Source organism: Teleopsis dalmanni, chromosome 2 (assembly GCF_002237135.1).
Source record: "Teleopsis dalmanni isolate 2A chromosome 2, ASM223713v2, whole genome shotgun sequence".
NCBI classification, from domain to species: domain Eukaryota; kingdom Metazoa; phylum Arthropoda; class Insecta; order Diptera; family Diopsidae; genus Teleopsis; species Teleopsis dalmanni.
Window position 1 is genome coordinate 26864616 of NC_051847.1, and position 19496 is coordinate 26884111.

The following is a 19496-nucleotide window of genomic DNA, read 5'->3' on the forward strand; positions in this document are numbered from 1 at the left end:
TTCAGTAAAGATTTTGAGAATTTTAAAGCATTTTTTATTATATTTTAATTTAACAAAAATATATTTATTGCAAAATTATTTTCACAGAGATGAAAAAAATAACAATCACATAGAGAATTAAAAGCAAATCGCTTAAAAGACAAGAACTACTTAAAAATACAGGAAATAACAATAGAGATATAAAATAGAATTTAAATTACAATTCTTCGTTATGATTTGTTTTTGTTTTTTTTTTTGTTTTTTTGCATTATTTTTATATTTTTGCATTATTATACAATTACAGATGCTGCAAAGTATCCATACATAGATATAATTATCTTTAACATAGTGTTTAAAAAAGCACTGAATCTATGCTATTTATATCTAACATATATGTAAAATTGATTATATTAATTTGGATTTTGTTTTTTAAATTCCAGTATAGATTTTATGTAGAATTATTTCTTTGACTACGCATTTAACTATATTCTTATTGAACTGATTAGTTTCTAATCAGAGTTGGTATACTCACCTACTCGAAATAGTTATTAATTTATTTTTTACTTATATGATACTATTTAACTTGAGTCCTTATATGTTGCAAAAATTCGTAATATGATAAACTAGATTCACTTCGATCATCGACTAATTTTTCAATAAATTGAGGTTTAGCAGTACTCGTATCCCTAATTAAAAAAGAACATCAAATTAAATTTTTTTATAATAGTTATACCAAATCAATTTTTATAAGTAAATTTAGTTATGTTGTTTGCACTAACAGCAACAACATATATAAATAATGTTTTAAAATTAAAGATGATATAAAGATGAAGTACATCTATGCAACATACCTAATTATCTGTACAACTGGCTGATAAGGTTTTTCATCATTCAACTTTAAAATAAACTGTTTTAAAGATTCGTTTTCGCTGCTATTAACATTTGGTAAACCATATACATAGTCAGGCAATTCAGCAGTCGATTTAATACCTAAAATCATAATAAAAAGAAACAAAAATAAATATAATATATTCAAAAGAAAAGTATATAATACAAAAATTATTTTAAAAAAACAATAGTTTTTAAATAAGAGTTGTAACTGCAGCCAAGTGCGCCAAAGCCCATTTGAGCTCATATAATAACCAGTTGTTATAATACAGACCAGCTTTGTTCATGCGTAGATTAGAAAAGTTCCCAAAAGGACAAGGCTGAAAGGCACAATCTCTACGATTAAGTGATGTTTACTATCCCCCAAAGGAATTTTACAAGCAAATCCTAGCGGATTACAACAACAACAGCAACTTGCCTTCCACTTTAAGTGGTAGTAAATCAACTTGACAAGTCTTTAAACTTGGTCAAGTCCTTAATTATGAGTAATTTTTTGTACTATGGCAATATATCTATTTTAGGTAGACACAATTTTTCCACTTGTTTGTACCTTTGAATCAACTATTCATTGTTTATAAGTACATATATAATATATGAAAGAAAATTCCGATTTGTAACAGAAAAAGTTTCGATTTACAAATAGTGTTGCCATAGACAAAAAAAATTTTGTTTATAGTCAATTTGTAGTTCATTTTAAACGATTAATTTTTATAACTAAAGTTTTGGTATAAAAATATAGAAACCTTTCCTATAAGTGAACCTTTGAATGGGTTCGTTTTTAGAGAAAAGTCCTGATAAAAATATATTATATTGTTAATATTATCATACCAACCTAAAGTGTTTTCCAGTATCTTCGACGGTACATTCAGTCCAACATATAAAATAATTAATAAACCACAATCCAATAGAAACATTGACCTCGAGTCCAAACTTTAGAAAAAACAAAATAATAATTATTATAAGCAAAAATTAATTTCACTCTAACTTAAACTTACAATTCTGCGGATAACTGTAAGCGCGGAACATTGGGTAATTCTTCTTCTTCATCGTCATCATTAGAATTTTGCACATTATAGAATAGCACATCTAAGTGATAGAATTGTGGATATATATATTTCATTAACTGATCCAATGGCAACGTTTTCATACAATCCATTGCATGAACCCGATCATCAAGTCTAGTACTTGTGCCTATACGGAATGCAGGCTAAAATGGTACAAAAAAAAATATATAAGTATACCTTATTGTTTATATTTATATATAACTAATTTATATAACTTACATGTTTGAGCAATGCCAAAATGTACATTGGTAACAATGCCAAACTTCTTGGTACAATTAGTTGGCCTGTTTGCCCGGCTGGTAAGTTTTGTGCTATTTTAAATGCATTTAATATATCTACAGTGGCGTTTATAAATGCGTCTCTTGCATCAGATAGATTTGATGTAATTGAACGATCAACTGCCATTTTAGCAAGTAAACTTATAATTGCTTCTGTATCCGCAGCATGCATAATTTCCGGTAATGAACCAGTCACTGGCAAACAAATAGTATGCACTCGTATACGCCGCTCACCTTCACTATTAGTATACAATAACGCAGCTTGAAAGCAAACAGTTTTGACATCGTTCAAAGTTTCTTCATAAGAAATCTATAGAGACAAATTAATTAGCAGATTTTTTATAAATGTTAAATTGTTATTTAAATTTATATACTTACTTGCATGCCATACCCAGCGTCAGGATTAACATTGGGTAAAGAGAGTAAATCTGTAGAACGGACAAAGAAATTGCCATGGAATGTATGCACTTGCAATCCTCGTGTGCATCGTATGCGCATCACTGCTTCAAAACCAATTTTTCGAGTTAAATATCTCTTGAAACATTGCTTAAATGAGTCCACATATTGAGGTTTGGTTTTTTGGTAAAGAGGGAAATGATGAACACAACCTCCACTATATTTACTGATACCAGCTAAAGATAGAAATGTGGGTTTATTAATTATTTTACTTATAACTTATATTTATGTTATTTTAATACGTACATATTGTCGCCATGTCACTATACTGCTGATTTAACAAAAACAAGTCAACAGCTACTTGATAGCCAGAACACTCTAAAGCAAAACGTTTATAAAAATCGGTAGCTGGATTTAAATGCGCTACATCCTTTGCTGAACGATTATTTGGATCTTCACGTGGTTCTAGTGAACCAGGTCCCTTGTTTGGAAGGCACGTTTGGAATACAGTAACACGACCACCAGTTGCTTGCTGCACATAAAATGAATTAAAGTTATTTATTAAATTCATACAAATTATTTAATAAAAGTAAAATAAGAATAGAAAAGTAGTTACATTGTTAAGTAATATAAATAATACGAGCCATTAAAAGATATATGTTATATACAATAACATATATTGTATATACGATATATTGTATATACGATATATTGTATATACGATATATTGTATATACGATATATTGTATATACGATATATGTATATATATGTAATAGATACTGCATCTTTCACATAATTTGGTCACTAATATAGATCAACTAATTTATAAGTACAAGTATTTCTGAAATTTAACTGATAAGTACTTTCAAAAAAGAACAGAGTTACTAGGGCCAGAACGCAGACTCTAGAAATTAAAGTTAAGACTACACCAAAAATCTGAGTATAGTCTTAACCCAGGTATTATTAAGAGACAGTTTCGCTTTTATTTAACAAATGTTTATAGCAAGAATACATGAGTTAGGTTGGATATGGGTGTAGGAAACGACAGACTCTTGGCTTACAGGGACTACATAATAGAATTGGACATACCTCATTTGACTTCATACACTACCGATAACTATGATATCTAATTTAATTATACTGCATATATACTTTTACGTGTATTGTACAATGCAAATATAACAACAAAGACACGTAAAAAGTTTTCCTTACTAAGAAGAAGGAAAACTGTCGTTACAAATTATTTGATTTGACGGTAGCTAATTAAACTATCTAATATCAAATTAAACAAACTGCTATCTATTTATTTCTATTATTTCTTTACTATTTAAAGCTATATATTTATTCCTCATTTATGTCTATATCTATCCCATGACCAGAAGCAACTATTATTCAGCTAATAATTCAAAAAATATATTATTTACCATCAATTTAAAAGCAACTTGCAATGCAGCACCCATAGCTGAACCACTATCATGCGAATCGGCAAACCTTGTTGGCAGTTGAGTTAATAAATCTTTTACAAGTTCTTTACATTCTTTTAAATTAACAAGCAAATTATCTGGACGTGGTAAGAACGGATCTAAAAAATTTATAAAAAAATTAACAAAAGCGTACAATTGTAGAACTGTATAATGCTATATCTTACCATCAATATCCAGCAAAGTCATTTCATGTGGTTGATTATAAGTATCAGCCATGCTATAGAAATGCACCTGACTATTATAAGCAATGAAGCCTACTTGGGTACGTGCATCACCTGGCATGCTTTCCAATTGTTTATTTAGCACATCACAAGCATTTTCCAAGTAACCCGTTTGTTGTGCAATAATTGATACATCAAAAAGAAATAAATAAATTGCTGGCTGAGGTGGACGTAGCTGTAACAAAAAATTTTATTATTATAAGATGTTGTATTTAAATTAAAAAATGTTACATACCATATATTCAGACGGTGCTATGAATTCAATTGTACTTGAACGTACTTCCGGTCGACGCGTTACATCGCCATAAGTTTTAGTTGCCGGATCAAATTGGAAATCATCAGGCACTAAATTGAATATATAATTAAAATATAATTTTAAACTAATTATTGATAGGGAAAATATATTTTGTAGATGAAATATTTACATTCATTAACTCTGTAGCAGAGATTACACTTCCACATTTTACTATCGACGAAGTATGCAAATGGATTTATGTAAGTTCGACAGAGCCGACATCGCACTATATTTGGACACTGTATAACTGGCAGGCTCTATATTGAAAATTCTCATCATTGTATATTGCAATACAAAATTTATAATAAAAATATAACTTACATTAATGTCTCGGAATGGATGGATTAAAATACCCAATGGTAATCTCGATTTTTGTAGTAATGACTGACTTTCCGGTATTTTTGCTATCGTGCAACGCATAATGCTGTAAATTATAAACAAAAAATTTATTTATTAATTGAATCAATCTAATGATATGTTAATCGTAGCAATATATATAATACTTACTTTGGATTACAATTTATAGATTCATGAAATTGATTATGTAGTATAATTTTTGGAGGTGCTATCGTAGCTGGTGTCAAAATGTGACGATTCTGCATTAGATCTATTGTGTCTTGACCCCATAATCTACTAAAACCATGTTGAGTAACATTCATTGATTGATTATATGGATTAGCTGCCCCAGAGTATTGTTGTTGTGGTTGTTGCTGGCTTTGATATTGCAAAGGTCCAGTAGTAGGTTGCCCGTTAAACATGCCTGGTTGCGAAGGTTTTGCTTGTCCTTGTTGATGGTAAGCTTGTGAATAAGGTTGGGTCTGAAATTGTTCTTGAGTTTGCGTTGGTGTTTGCATTGGCATTGGAGGCAATTGACCCGCTGTAGGAGGGTACATTGCTTTACGCACTGCTGTCGGTGCAGTTTGTGGATATTGCTGTTGGAGTTGTTGTGGTGGTTGTTGCTGCTGTTGTTGCTGTGGTAGCTGAGGATATTGTTGTTGTTGTGGTTGCTGTTGCTGTTGTGGCTGAGGATATTGTTGCTTTTGTTGCAACTGGGAATATTTTTGTTGTTGGTTATTATTATTTATTTGATTCTGTTGAACTGCAACAGACCCCGAAGTTGGAGGAATTCCACTCGTATTGTTTACATTTGGAAGTTGTGAAGGAAACGACTGCGGTTGAGTTAGTGGTGGGCGCATCATCAACGGTGCTGTTGATATTCCATAAGGTGTAATAGTTTGTGTTGTTGGATTTAACGCGTTAGATAGCACATTTTGTGAATCATTTGTGGCCGTTGGATTGTACGGCATACTACTACTACTAGGTGGTTTTTGAATATTTTCGGAAGTTTTATTTGCAAACCTCGGAGGAGGCAGCATTGGTTGTGATGCATTAAATATAGGAGGTTTTGTATTCTAAAATATAAATAATATTAAAATAAATTATAGCAAAAAATAAATATGTTATTATTTACCTGTTGCTGAAGTTGCGGCTGAATTTGTGGTTGTGAATGCAAAAGTGGATTAGTATTTAGAGCAGCGTTAGTATTTATTGAAGGTGGCAACGGAGCTTGCGACATGGTGCCTGTACCATTTACACGATTAAGATTTAAATTTTGCATACTTCCACTCAAGTTGTTTTCAGGTATTGTTGTTGGTATTGTAGTAGATGGCGGAGCTGATGTGGGTGGAAAAGTTGGTGGAACACTTTGTGGTTGTTGTTGCTGTAAGTGCTGATGTTGGATGTTCTGTGGTTGTTGTTGTTGTTGGAGTTGGTTTTGCTGTTGTTGTGGTGGTTGATGCATGTTTAATGATTGTAATGAAGGTGATGCTGTCCGGGAAGAGTTAGCACTAATACCTCCATTCGTTTGCGGTATTCCTTGCATTGGACCATTCATCATTGGCGGCCGTAAGTGTGCAGGTAAATTGCTGGGAGCAGGTGGTTGCATTGCGTTTGTATGCGAACTCAATGAAGTATTTAAGACAGTCGGCGGTGCAACATAATTCGAAGTTGCTGTTGTTGGCGGCATAAATTTACTAATATTACTGTTCATTATTGGCGTAGGTACTGAACTTGGTAATTGTTGTTGCTGCTGATTTGGTGGTTGTTGCAATAATTGCTTCTGTTGTAAAATCTGTTGTTGCTGCTGTACAAATTGTGGGGGTTGTTGTTGCAGGTTACTTGCTTGTGGTAATCCATTTGCAGCATGCAAATGCCCCATAGGCGGAGGCCCATAATTTGTATTTGTATAATTTGACATTTTTTCTCTTTAGTACATAGACTTTAATCTGTAAGCAGTAAAATAAAAATTAGATTTCAATATTTAATGAATGAATACTATACAATATGCTGTTTTTCTTAAAAATATTTACATTTTATATAATATTAATTCCAATGGTAATTTATATGTAATTTACTCATTAACAACACCCAAAGATGGCCCTGTTTAGTACTTTAACTTACCGTAACACAGACGGCGGAAGACTATGCTTTACATAATTATGGTAAAACATTTCTTGAAAGCACGTTAATTGATAAGAATTCAAATCTTATCAGTTTATCTGAGAAGAGACATTTTTCGTTTAAATTTTGATGACTCACAATGAAGGGCATCAAATTTTTGGTTATTTTAAAGCCATTGACTGACATTGAACGTTCGTGAATAACAAAAAAAAAACAATTTAGTAGCACAAATACTTGAATTTTTACCCATTGCCAATAAAATATAAGTAAAAAATATTGGTTAACACTTTATAATTTATTTACATAAAATTACAGATTTATACTCATTCATACAGTTTTAAATTATAAATTTGACTTCTCATGCAAAACGAAAATTGAGGTAAATTTAATTTAATTTAAATTGAATATTTCTGTGAGAAATTATATGTATAAAGTAAAGTCTTTTAAATTATTAAACTGGAACGATTGTTGAAAATATTATAGTACTCATTTAATGTGAATACTATTTTCCATTTTTGAAGTAACTACTGCAGTGGAAAAATGAAATTTCAATTTTATAATGAAAACTATAAAATTATTTTCGATATATCTAATATTTAATATAAAACTTTATTATTAATTCACTTTTCACATATCTTAATCTGTCGTATTTTATAAAAATAGAAATTGTTGATGTGGATAGTATGGAAACGCCTTGAATGTTACAACATTATTTGGTCGCCTGTAAATTTCTTCAGGTAACAGGTATAAATCATAAGAGAATTGACTAATTCCTCCAGCGACTAATCTTTTAAAACATAATTTCTAATTTCACATTACTTAGTATTGAATATTCAGTTAAATTTCTTTTGAGGTATCATATTTTATCATACATATATGCAAATTTATGATAGTCTAATGACCCTTATAGATTGAGTAAATGGGTTAAATTGTTTTTAACTCAATTTAAAAGTCTATGTAACACGAGAACTTCATAATAGAAAGCTCGATACATTTTTAAAGCGCTTTCAGCACCGCACAAGTGAACGTCTTAAACGACTAACCTCACAACTTCTGTTAAAATTTTATAGTTCCAAAGTTATGAAAATCAAATATGTTTTACCAAGAATAATGGAGCAATAGAAAACATAGTAACAATAACAATATCTATGGTCATTTTATGAAACTGACATAACTGATATCTATTTTTCTTCAAAAGAAAAAAAAAATATTATAAACCGTTACAAAGCCTAGATTGACGACAAAAAAGATAATGCTGTGAATTTAGTGGAATTACAATGATATCATTCATTGTAAGTTACTGCTACTCGATTTCACATTTGTTTAAAAAAATAATAAAGACAAGGTCGAAATTAATCAAAAGAGCAGGTGTTGTGTGGTGTCATAAGAAAAGACACATCTTGTAACCGGCGAAATCATGGCTAGCGAATTTTAAAACATCTATCATATATGTACTATTAAGTTATCCTTACAGAAAAGTAGCAGAAAGTCGAAAAAATTGATATGACTGTGTACGCCCATGCCCGCGACTCAAATAGACTTCTTACACTGAACAGAAAGGATATTAAAATTCTAGTACCATCTCTACAAAACAAGCCTATTAGAGAACATTACAACATTATCTATTGCTTTTATCTGTTGATATTGAAATATCTGAACACATTCTCTCCAATTACCTTAAACTGAGCTGCAGTACATTAGACATTAGGCATTAGAAGTCAAGAGAAGTTTATAAAGTATTGAATAGTAAGCGCATTACGGAATGACTAATTTTTTGAAGTTATTTAATGTAAAATAAATAGAAGTATTTAATTGCTTTAATAGATTTGAATGTAGACTTCTAAATTACTTATTGCTTTCATAACTCAAAGTAACTAACATTAACGTATTGAACACATCAGCTAGTATAAAGAGTATATTAGGTCCAAATAATGATAACATAAAGCAGTTATTATACAATTAGAACTGCTTAGTTTTGAAAATATGAGTAAAGAATTGTTAAACAAAAAATTTTTAAACAGAATATATTATATAAAACTATTAATTGTCCTGAACTGGATTTGATTTGAATTCATATAATACTATAATACTAATAAAAATATTTATAAACATACGAAACATGTTACGTGTCCAAGCTGAGTTATAAAAAATGACAGATAAATATGCAAATATAAATAAATAGAAATTAGAATAATAACTGAAATTGTGTTTGGGACTATCGACTTAGTCATACCCTTACATACCACATACCTTTCACATATTAACATTTAGTTGTATATGAATTAATTTTTTTAACTTTTAAAATATTTGATATCCTTAAATATCCTTAGACAAAGGATTCATGTGGAATCTTTTGCTGCTATATTGCTTAACAACATCAGCGGTCAGCAACAAAAGTATTTAAGTATCTGTTCTGGAATATTCGTTTAATGGAAGAAAATCCCAAATTATAACCTATTATACAAATATTTTATAAAAATGTCTAGTTTAACTTGTTTAGTTGCTGAAACAATGACTGAACAAAAAATTAATGTATGTTAAAAAGTACATTCTTTATATAGGACGTTCTAGTCAAAACCTTGTGCTTACTCCTATATGTCTATTATATGTACATAGGTAAAATTGAAGGATTCTCAATGAAATATTAAGATATTTTTTAAATATATTATATATATATAAGATCCTAATATTTACTTTATAATTTCCTTCAGGATTACCACCAACTTATGGTCCCTTTAGTCCTTGAATAATGTGTTTGACTCGCATTCCATTCTTATGGTGAGACTTCAAAGCAAAGGGGTGACCGGCACATTATCCTTGAAATTGGTGAGTAGCTCTTTACAAAACCAAATTTATTTCGAGGTACTAGCATTTATAACAACAAAGCTAAATAAGCTGCTTGCATTAACAAGCGATATAGTTATGCGAACGAAAGCCACTCTACCTTTAACGACGCTCGAGACGGTGCGCTGTCCCAACGTCCCACAATGCAATAACAACAAATTCTCCAGAAATGTTTACAGTGTGCTTGGAAAACTAATTTGCACTTCTCCTTCTAAGTAAACTAATCTGTACTTCTCCTTCTAAGTGCCTTGTCCATATTGAACGTTAGTTAAACAAATTGTATTAAATTATAACAAAATATTTAAAAAAAATTTACAGCCCTATAAAACAATAAGGGCCTATAAAACAAAAAGATCAATAAAACTTGTCAAACTGATTAAAATAAAAATTGTACAGCGTCTTCACTTGACTTCAATGCAAATATCATAACAAAGTTAATATACTGTTCTTAAACTATGTGGGAAGGGTATAACAAACGGCTTGAGTTAATTCTATACTTTTCTGTTATATACTTTTTCCGCATGTGGATAGAAGAGGTAAATGGCCTAGTTTTTATTATAATTTTACAATTGATTACGAGTTTGTAGGTCAACAAGTAGAGCACATGCACTAAAGTAGGCAGTTCTATTCCTATTTGTTGTTATGAAAATGTAACGTTATTTACTATTAAATATTTACAGGTCTATGAATTCAAGGTGTGTTGATTCTATTTTGTACTCAACTCGCATATTTACTTAAGAATATCTACTTATTGAGTGTTTCTTTGTGTACAATTAAATATCGACTCAAATCAAGGGTCGTTGCAAGATAAAGTTTACATTATAAATAATAAATGCGTTCTTATTTATTCAACAAAGAAATATGAACTCGGAAAAAACAATAAGAACATGTTTTATAAATATTTCAATTTTATAGATTTTAATGGGGCAAGAAATTAAACGTATCATATGTCAAAGAAATAAAATAAACAAAGGATGGAGTAATACAAATACGACAGGTGATATTTCTAATAATTGGAAGAAAACCAATTCTATTGATTATAATACAGAGAGAATATTTAGGTAATGCAAATGTTCTATATCGATTTATTTATGAGAAATCCATGTACAGTTTCTTATGACACCCTAACTAACAAAATAATAATTACTCAAATAAATCAAACTCTACTTTTTGCTGAATAGGTGCTATTATACTTTTTCTATAAAATTTTAATTATTTTTTCTCATTACACTTGTAAATAATTCCATAGAACACTGATAATGATTACTTGGAAATATTCAAAACAGTTGTATGATCAGACAAAAAAAAATCATCAGACCTGAAGACTTGAATTTTAATTGGCTCAATTTCTATCTGGGTATGGATAAACATCCTTGAAAACGCATGAATACGTGTACCGGTTCGAAATAGTAAATAATCTTGAGTGCCTTTTTTGCTTTATCTAATATTAGAGCCAACTTCACATAATAAGATAGTGTATAAGATCCATGGAACTTCTTCCATGATGACACAAATAACGGGAAGCAGTAAAGTGTGGAACATACCCTTATTATTACTAAAAGCATAAATTTTGTAAACTGAAGCTGTAGAATGCTCTGAAATGTAAGAAAAATCTCTTAAATATCTTAGCCAAAAACATGGAAATATATTTATATATTATAAGTATATACATATATTTCTTATGTGCTAACAATGTAGGGTCTTTTAATTCTCGGGTATGTATAAGTTAAGAAAGCATACATGAATTATGCATGCAGATAGCATGGAATAGAAAAGAATAGTGGTACTGGCTCTTGGGAAGCAGAACACTGCGAATATGATTGATCTTTTGTGTTAAAAAAACACACTCTGCCTTTCACATAAAAGCCAAAATTTTAGGTATTGAGGACATCCTAACTTCCTACTAAGATTGATCTAACAGTGTCCTCCTAACCGTGATCAAAACCGGACGGTCATAAAGAATTTGACAAGTTTTTTTCACCTGCTTCGAAGCAGAGATGAATTTCTGTCTCTACAGACAGACATGGGTATTACGATCTTCCGAGGATTTTTCTTTCAGGTTAGCTACTCTTTATCACTAACTAACAACTATATCACTTTGTGAAAGACTATTACAGAGATATTGTATTTTTATAAAAATTCATATTCTGTTTCTTTGCTTAGATCTTCATCAAAACTAGTTCTCATAAGTAACCTATTAATAAGTTATAGTAATAAGTACAAAATATTAACAAAAGAAAGTAAGATTCTACATAATAATTAAAAAAGAATATGTATATAATTTAATATTTAGAGTAAATCATGTACGAATAAAAAACTTTTACTACTTGATTGTTTTGAGTTCATATAGAAAGCTTTTAATTACGAATATATTAAAAAAAAATTATATAGGAAGTAAACTTCAGACCAATTTTTTATATACGAGTACATACATCTCTACGGAAGACTCGTTACAAGTTTCAACGAGTCTTCTAAATAATTTTTATAATTAAGCGTAGAATACAGTTAAGCTTATTTTGTATTTTGGCTTTAAAAACTCTTATTAAGTTAACCTACTCTTGAATCAAAAACCATGAAATGAGAAGTGGAATAAATATTTAAATTTTCATCATTTTTCAGTGTCAATGATTTTGCTATCAATGTTGTTGACCTAGATTTATTTTTTTTAAATGTTGATGGTATAAATATCTTCGATTAAACAGACTATAAATAAAAAAAATTGTTTATTTGATAAAATAAAAAACATTTACAATTAAGCACATCGAAATTGAAAGTGAATTTATTTTTAAAATAAATATTTAAGATAATAAATAAATGTCATTACATTATAGCGAATTTCACAAATTTCAAACCTATTTTAATCAATAAAATTAAATGAAATTAAAATTACTTTGGGAAAAATTACATTAAAAGTATTTAATAATTTAATTTAGAAATATAAATAAATGACTCAGTGATGTGAATAGGATTTTAAAGTTATAAAAAAAATATTACTTTTATGAAGTCAATGAATCATAATAGTTTTAATTAAGAAATCCAAAAACAGTCAACAATTTTACATTGAAAAAATGTAAATAAAGAAAAGCTACGGTATTTTATTGATGCACAGAACAAAAGCAAATGTTTATTTGGACTGAAAAAATATTAAAATAATAATAAATATCAAGATTGATAATAATAATCAGAAAAATTTATTGATTTTTTCAAGAGAGAACTGGGTTATTGGAGTGAGTATTTTTCTCGTCAATTATAAAAATGGACATATGTTTTGAATTGTGCGTCTCTTCAATTCTTCTGTGATTTTAGTTGTAATTTTTTTTTTTTCAATATATTTTTCTATATGAGATACAAAGTACTAAAGTTTATTTTTATTATTCTTTTATCAGTAACGCAACAGAGGTTTTCATTTAAGCTTCCAATTCTTTAACAAAGAAAAACTATTGATAAAAGCCGTACCAATTTCCGTTGGTACATTTTTTGTATGGTAGAGTACCATGTACCATTCTGAAACACTAATCAAATGATATACCATATAAGGTACATCTTATCAAAGTTTCTAAAAATCAACAAATAGTATAAAAATAAAAAGAATTTAAAAGAAATAAAGAGTTATCTATCTCTTGAATTTTAAATTGAATCAAAAAAGGCAAATACGTTGAATTAACTTGCAAACTTGAAAAGAACATAAATATTATATCAACTATATTATATATTATTAAGGAAGAGACTATATTTTAGCACAGAAAACCTCCCTAAAATGCCTAAGTTTCAGTGAACATGTTATGCAGTCATGGTTTAAATAATGGCCGGGTCTACATTCAGGCCCAGACATCTAAAACAACTATTTAACGCTGAAGTACAGATTACAGACTCTCTCAATTTGGTTGAGTAATTACCCTTTAATTTCATTTGAATTAACAGTAGACAGCAGTCAAAAACCGGTAGATACGCATTATAGCAGACACCACAGGGTAGATCAAGCCTAGCTCCATGCCGTCCTATAGTTCAGTAGTTTCAGTGAACATGTTATGCAGTCATTGTTCAAATAATGGCTGGGTCTACATTCAGGCCCAGACATCTAAAACAACTATTCAACGCTGAAGTACAAATTACAGACTCTCTCAATTTGGTTGAGTAATTACCCTTTAATTTCATTTGAATTAACAGTAGAAAGCCGTCGAAAGCCGGTAGACACGCATGTAGCAGACACCACAGGGTAGATCAAGCCTAGCTCCATGCCGTCCTATGGTCCAGTGCCCTGTATTAACCTAGATACATCTTATTTGCTTCTGTGTATTAGGTCGGTCAGAGGTTCTACATTTGAAATTGATTGGCCATGTAGTCCTTGACCTGACTGCAAAGGTGGCACTGGGACACTCACTATTTGTCTGTAGCAAAAAATGTTCATAGATCAACCTCCAACTGTAGCTGGCAGGGATTAAAATAGGGGTATCCCAGTCTAGCAAGCTCGTCTGCGCGCTCATTTCCTACAATATTGAAATGCTCAGTCACCTAAGCTAGTGTTACCTTGGACCACTCAGTGCATTAATAAATTCCTTACATTCTTGCACTAATCTGGATGAAATACAGACCGCTGATAAGGCTTTAATAGGTACCTGACTGTGAGTTAGAATATAGGCTTTCTTTTCGTGAAAGTCCATGTTTATACTTAGAATCGCCTAAGCTGTATTGTGTAGTTAACGAAACTTTACTATTGTATTGTAGCACCACATTTCACATACTTTTCGTAAGAGTAACATAAGTAGTTATTTAGGCCGTGTGCGAGTTCAAGTAAATTGAGGTAAAGTAAATGGATATTTCCTAGGAATTTTTAGCACTGTACTTATGTAAATATTTATTTATTTAAATATTGCACTTATTTATTATTTTTGGTTAAAAGTTTTCAAATTAATTTACTTTTTTATTAAACATCTTATGAAATGTTCACATTGGTAATACCTAATTTACCTAATTTTTATATAATTCACACTACTGAAATTCTGGTAAATACCAACATTCGCTGCCATACCGACATAATTTACTAGTTCCCGCAATTTACCATCAATTTACTCGAACTCGCACACGGTCTGGAACAATTTAAGTACAATAATAATAGAGACCTTATGGGTGGCCTTGCAATGTAGAATTTTTGAACTTTACTTTAAAATCAAAGTCTACCAAGTCGCTTAGCTGTTGTTTTAAACTAAAGCTGAAATAATATAAGTAACTAAATAAGTAAAATATAGTAATATATTAATGAAAATAACTGGTTACACGTAAGCAGGTAAATAAATACTTGATTTATAACCTTTACAGAAATTTGAAAAAGTCCACAAAAATTATTTTTACTATAATATGGAAATATATAGCGAAATATATATGCAATATAGACAATAGCATACAGACGATGACGTAGATATAGTTTTAGTAATATTAATTTATGTTAGATCGTGATGCTGTTGATGACTCTCAAGGAGAGTCGAAATATAGAATATATAATAAAAAATATTAGACGTTGAATTATTTAACAATAAGTGACCTATAGCCGGATTAAAAAATATATAAAAACCATTATAAAAAAAAACAGGTCAATAAATAAATTCAAAATATTCTCTAAATATTTAAATGCTTCAGATTTCATGTGTGAATCCTTCATAAAAAAAATTAAACTAGAACACAAAAAAAAAACTCGCTGAACACGTTATAGTGGAGAAATTAAAGAAATGCTTTACAATTTTATATAAATATAAATTATTTCAATATATACATATATTAATAAATTAATTTATGTTATATATGTATATTTTTGTCAATTAAATTTGGGAAGGATTATTCAATTAGTAAACAATGAAGTGTAAAAATAATTTGCTAACACGCAATATATTTTCTGCTACTATCTTTATTTGCACTTTCATTCTAAACTTATTTTATGCATTGCAGACACATCTCCTCTTCAGCTCACCACCCAAACCCAGCCATGGTAACATGTAGTGGACACGACAATTCGGGGAAGCGCAACGCAGCAGTAAGCGAAGAATGCTTTCTTTGCCCAAAGTTTAACGTGCGGGCCAAACAAATGTCAGATGACGTTTATTAATTTTTGACATTTCTTTTAATTTTATTTTCTCGGTGCAAAAGTGAAAAGAGAACTAATTAAAAAATTGCAATATCACCTAATTATCAGTAAAATGTTAAACTTTTGCTAAATTTAGTACTTAAAAATGTTATTAAAACACACACGACAGATGAATCTTGTCTACACTGCAGACTCTTAGGAATTTATTGTATTTTTAAGCACACATAAATGTTTAATTTTAAGCTATATTATAATTTTTTTTTTTTTTAAATTATAATTACCTGCAAACAATAATTAAATTTTGTTCCTTCACTTTATTTTTATAGGCTATTTTAATTTTTTAATATATGCCTATTCCATTAGCAACAATGAATATAATGGGAGAGAAGTTAGCTGGCCAGCACCCAGTTAATTTTTTTTTTTTTTAATTTTTCGTTTCACTTTTCTTTATATTGCACTTATGTCTGTATAATTTTGTTTGAATATTATTTAATATTTGAAATTTCTTAAATTCTTTTATCAATTTTGCACTTTAATCTTTATTTCACATTTCTTTGTTGATTTTACACATCTTCGAAATGACTTCGCACACACGAATATACAAACTTATTTAATTAATTTATTAATATTGATTAATATCAATATTTATAATTGTTAATAATTTTATATAATTTATCTTAACGCAATTCTACACAATTATTCCAACAGCACAAGACTTTGCAACGCCAATAATCAGCAATCGGACTTTTCACGTACTGAATGAAAAATGACGCAAAATGGAAGAGAAAATTTGACGTGGTGATTTGACACAGGGTAACATTGAAATGCTTATTCTAATTTCATATTAAAATTATTACATATAATAGTCAATTTTATTTTATTAGTGTATAATGTAATTACAAAGATTAAAATAAAAAAATAAAAATAACTCATAAAAAACTATTTTCTTTTGTAGCAAATTTTATTTATTATGAAAACAAATTTACATGCTTGTGGCGCCATCTAGTGGAGAGTAGCAAGCTAAATTTTTTATGTAGTTCAAAAAACATTTTGACAGTTTTAAATATCAAATATTTGAATTATGAATCTATAAGAAAAAGCTTAAAAATAATAATATGAAACACAGTAATAAGTAAATGTTTAAATTATATTACGTGGTACTAAAACAAAATACTACTAATATTAAAAAGTAAAAGTAAAGTACTATTAAATGTTAAATATAATATTAAATATCTGTTAATAAAATATATTACATAAGTTAACAAGAGGTTTTTTCAAACAGTAATGAAATACAACAACAAAAATTTTATTTTTTATATTATTTTAATTAATTAATTTTCGACTGACCATATAGCTTTTTCGAGTATTGCCAAATACCCATTATCAGTGGTCTTGGAAATAATTCTTGTATTTAATTATTCGTAAATAATTATTTTTGAGACTGCAAGTACCAGGAATCGAACTCGGGTTCTGTCAAATGTGAAGCTCAGAATCAGCGCACCTTAATCGCATATTTTTTCGCACATATTTAAGTTAACAACTTATTATATAAAAATATAAATTTAAAAACACGACCTAAAGCTCGACGAAATTTATAACATATAATATTAAATAATAATATTAATATATTTATTGTAATCGAATGGCCAATATCATGTTAAGTGCAGAGTTATATTCGAGCATTCATGTGCGGTTGACATGTGTAAAGCAATTTAGGAAATATATAGTGTATGATATCACCAACATCTAATTTTTTTCTCAATTTAAATGTTTTACTATGATTTTTATTAAAAAGAATGTGAATGGTATGAAAATGAGTTCAATATGTGGACTCCGTATACAACAGACAGAGTTATATGCCATAGTATAAACTGCAATAGAACTGGCACCAGAATGTAAATAACCTATAAAAAATTAATATTAATAAATCCAATACTTTCCATAATCAATTGATATTAACCTCCTAACTCAAAATCTATCAACGGCGTTAATCTACGATTATTTTTGTAGTAACACATGGAAATCTAACAAGCTCCCAAAAAAAAATTATACCAGCAGATATGTACGTGTTTCCTTAATCTACGGTTGGTACAAACAGTTCTACAATCCACTGTTTTTCTATTATATACGATATATGAAGTTAAAGTTAAATTTTTGTATTTCATTATGTACAGATCAATACAAAAAAATATTGCCATTAATACTATTTGGTTACAAAAAATCAAAGAAAATGTATCATAATGCAGCAGAAGCACTATGATCTATATTCTCCATTCTCAATTAATTCCTCCCTATCCTGTCACATACTAACCCATGTATTCGTCTTATAAATCCTTGCATGTTATCTGCTTTCTTGATCCCAGCGAGTTACAATAATAACATTATATGTAGACAGAAAAGAGATTAACAGAATAAAAGAATAAAAGGGGATACTAACAAATTATTTAAAGAACTTATATCAATAATCTTTAATTCATATAATAGCATAATTTAAATAAATATATTTTGCCATAACCTAATTGGTTTCTCTGTTCTTGAAGCCTATTCGGTTTGAATTCATTTCGAAAAGTTATTATAATCATTAAAGACTAGAATGCACTACAATTAAAATAGATCTATAGTTACCTAGTCATACTAGACCTATGGTAATAAACCAACAAAAATTTTAAGGGATCCTTAGTTATTAAGAAAACATGTTATGAGATTATAAGAATGAAATACCTAAATTGGCATCTTATATTGGATGAAAAAATAAAACTCGGTAAATTAGATTCAGTATAGCAAATTTATCGAGAAAGTCGAACTCGGAAAAATACTCTGGACCTATAAAAATCTCACAACTAAAAAAGTAAAAATGATATTTATTGACGATAAACAAACGAACTGACGTCTGAACACAGCCATTCTTGGGTGTAGGAAATAAAATCTTCAAATCTACATCTATGGAATATTTTTATAATAATTAATAAAATTAAATTTTAACTTTTTCACTATATTGTTTTTTTTTGTTTTGTTTTGTTTTTTATTATAATTATTTTAAAAATTTCATTAACTTGTGACTTTCACATTAAGTTGATTTCTTAATTAAAAATTTTTCAAATTGTATTTGAATTATTATTTAAAATTAATGTATATAATTAATTTCATATGTATATATGTATATATAAATGCTATTTTAAATATATTTCTTAATAAATATTTAATAATAAAATTGTTCAAATTATAAAAAAAAATTTATATTCATAAAATTCTACGATTTTAAAATTGAATTTGAAAATTTTATTTTCATAGAACTTTAAATACATATTCTTTTAAAGTTTCTTTTTTTTATATATATATTGCTGATTGTTATTTAATTTCAGATTTGTTTAATAATCTTACAAATATAAAATGTTTAATAAGTTCAACGAAAAAATATTGTTGCGTTAGTAAAATTATGTGCTTTTATTTGTGCTTATGTTTTAATTAATAAAATAATTAAATGTTTTAAATATGTGTCTTCACGTGCGT

At 28.7% G+C, this 19496-nt stretch overlaps 1 protein-coding gene across 1 annotated transcript; it reads right to left on the bottom strand.

Annotated features, from left to right (window-relative positions):
- Window positions 1-254: 254 nt before the first annotated feature.
- LOC119680840 (protein transport protein Sec24A) lies at window positions 255-16751 on the bottom strand. The gene is made up of 15 exons (XM_038093838.1): window positions 16268-16751; window positions 6078-6891; window positions 5114-6018; window positions 4928-5030; window positions 4737-4863; window positions 4547-4656; window positions 4255-4486; window positions 4031-4188; window positions 2912-3137; window positions 2588-2841; window positions 2151-2519; window positions 1863-2074; window positions 1700-1797; window positions 831-969; window positions 255-665 (listed from the first exon to the last, which is right to left on the bottom strand). Exons 2-15 carry the CDS (start codon window positions 6861-6863, stop codon window positions 554-556), a joined length of 3831 nt encoding a protein of 1276 aa, XP_037949766.1. The 5' UTR covers window positions 6864-6891; window positions 16268-16751; the 3' UTR covers window positions 255-553.
- Window positions 16752-19496: the final 2745 nt, after the last annotated feature.

Excerpts from the sequence above, each read along its gene's own strand:
- LOC119680840 (XM_038093838.1), bottom strand. The coding sequence starts at position 6,863 with ATGTCAAATTATACAAATACAAATTATGGGCCTCCGCCTATGGGGCAT. Across the intron at positions 4,864-4,927 it reads ATCCATTCCGAGACATTAAT|AGCCTGCCAGTTATACAGTG; the intron begins GTAAGTTATATT and ends TTTTCAATATAG. Across the intron at positions 3,138-4,030 it reads AAGTTGCTTTTAAATTGATG|CAAGCAACTGGTGGTCGTGT; the intron begins GTAAATAATATA and ends TTTTATGTGCAG.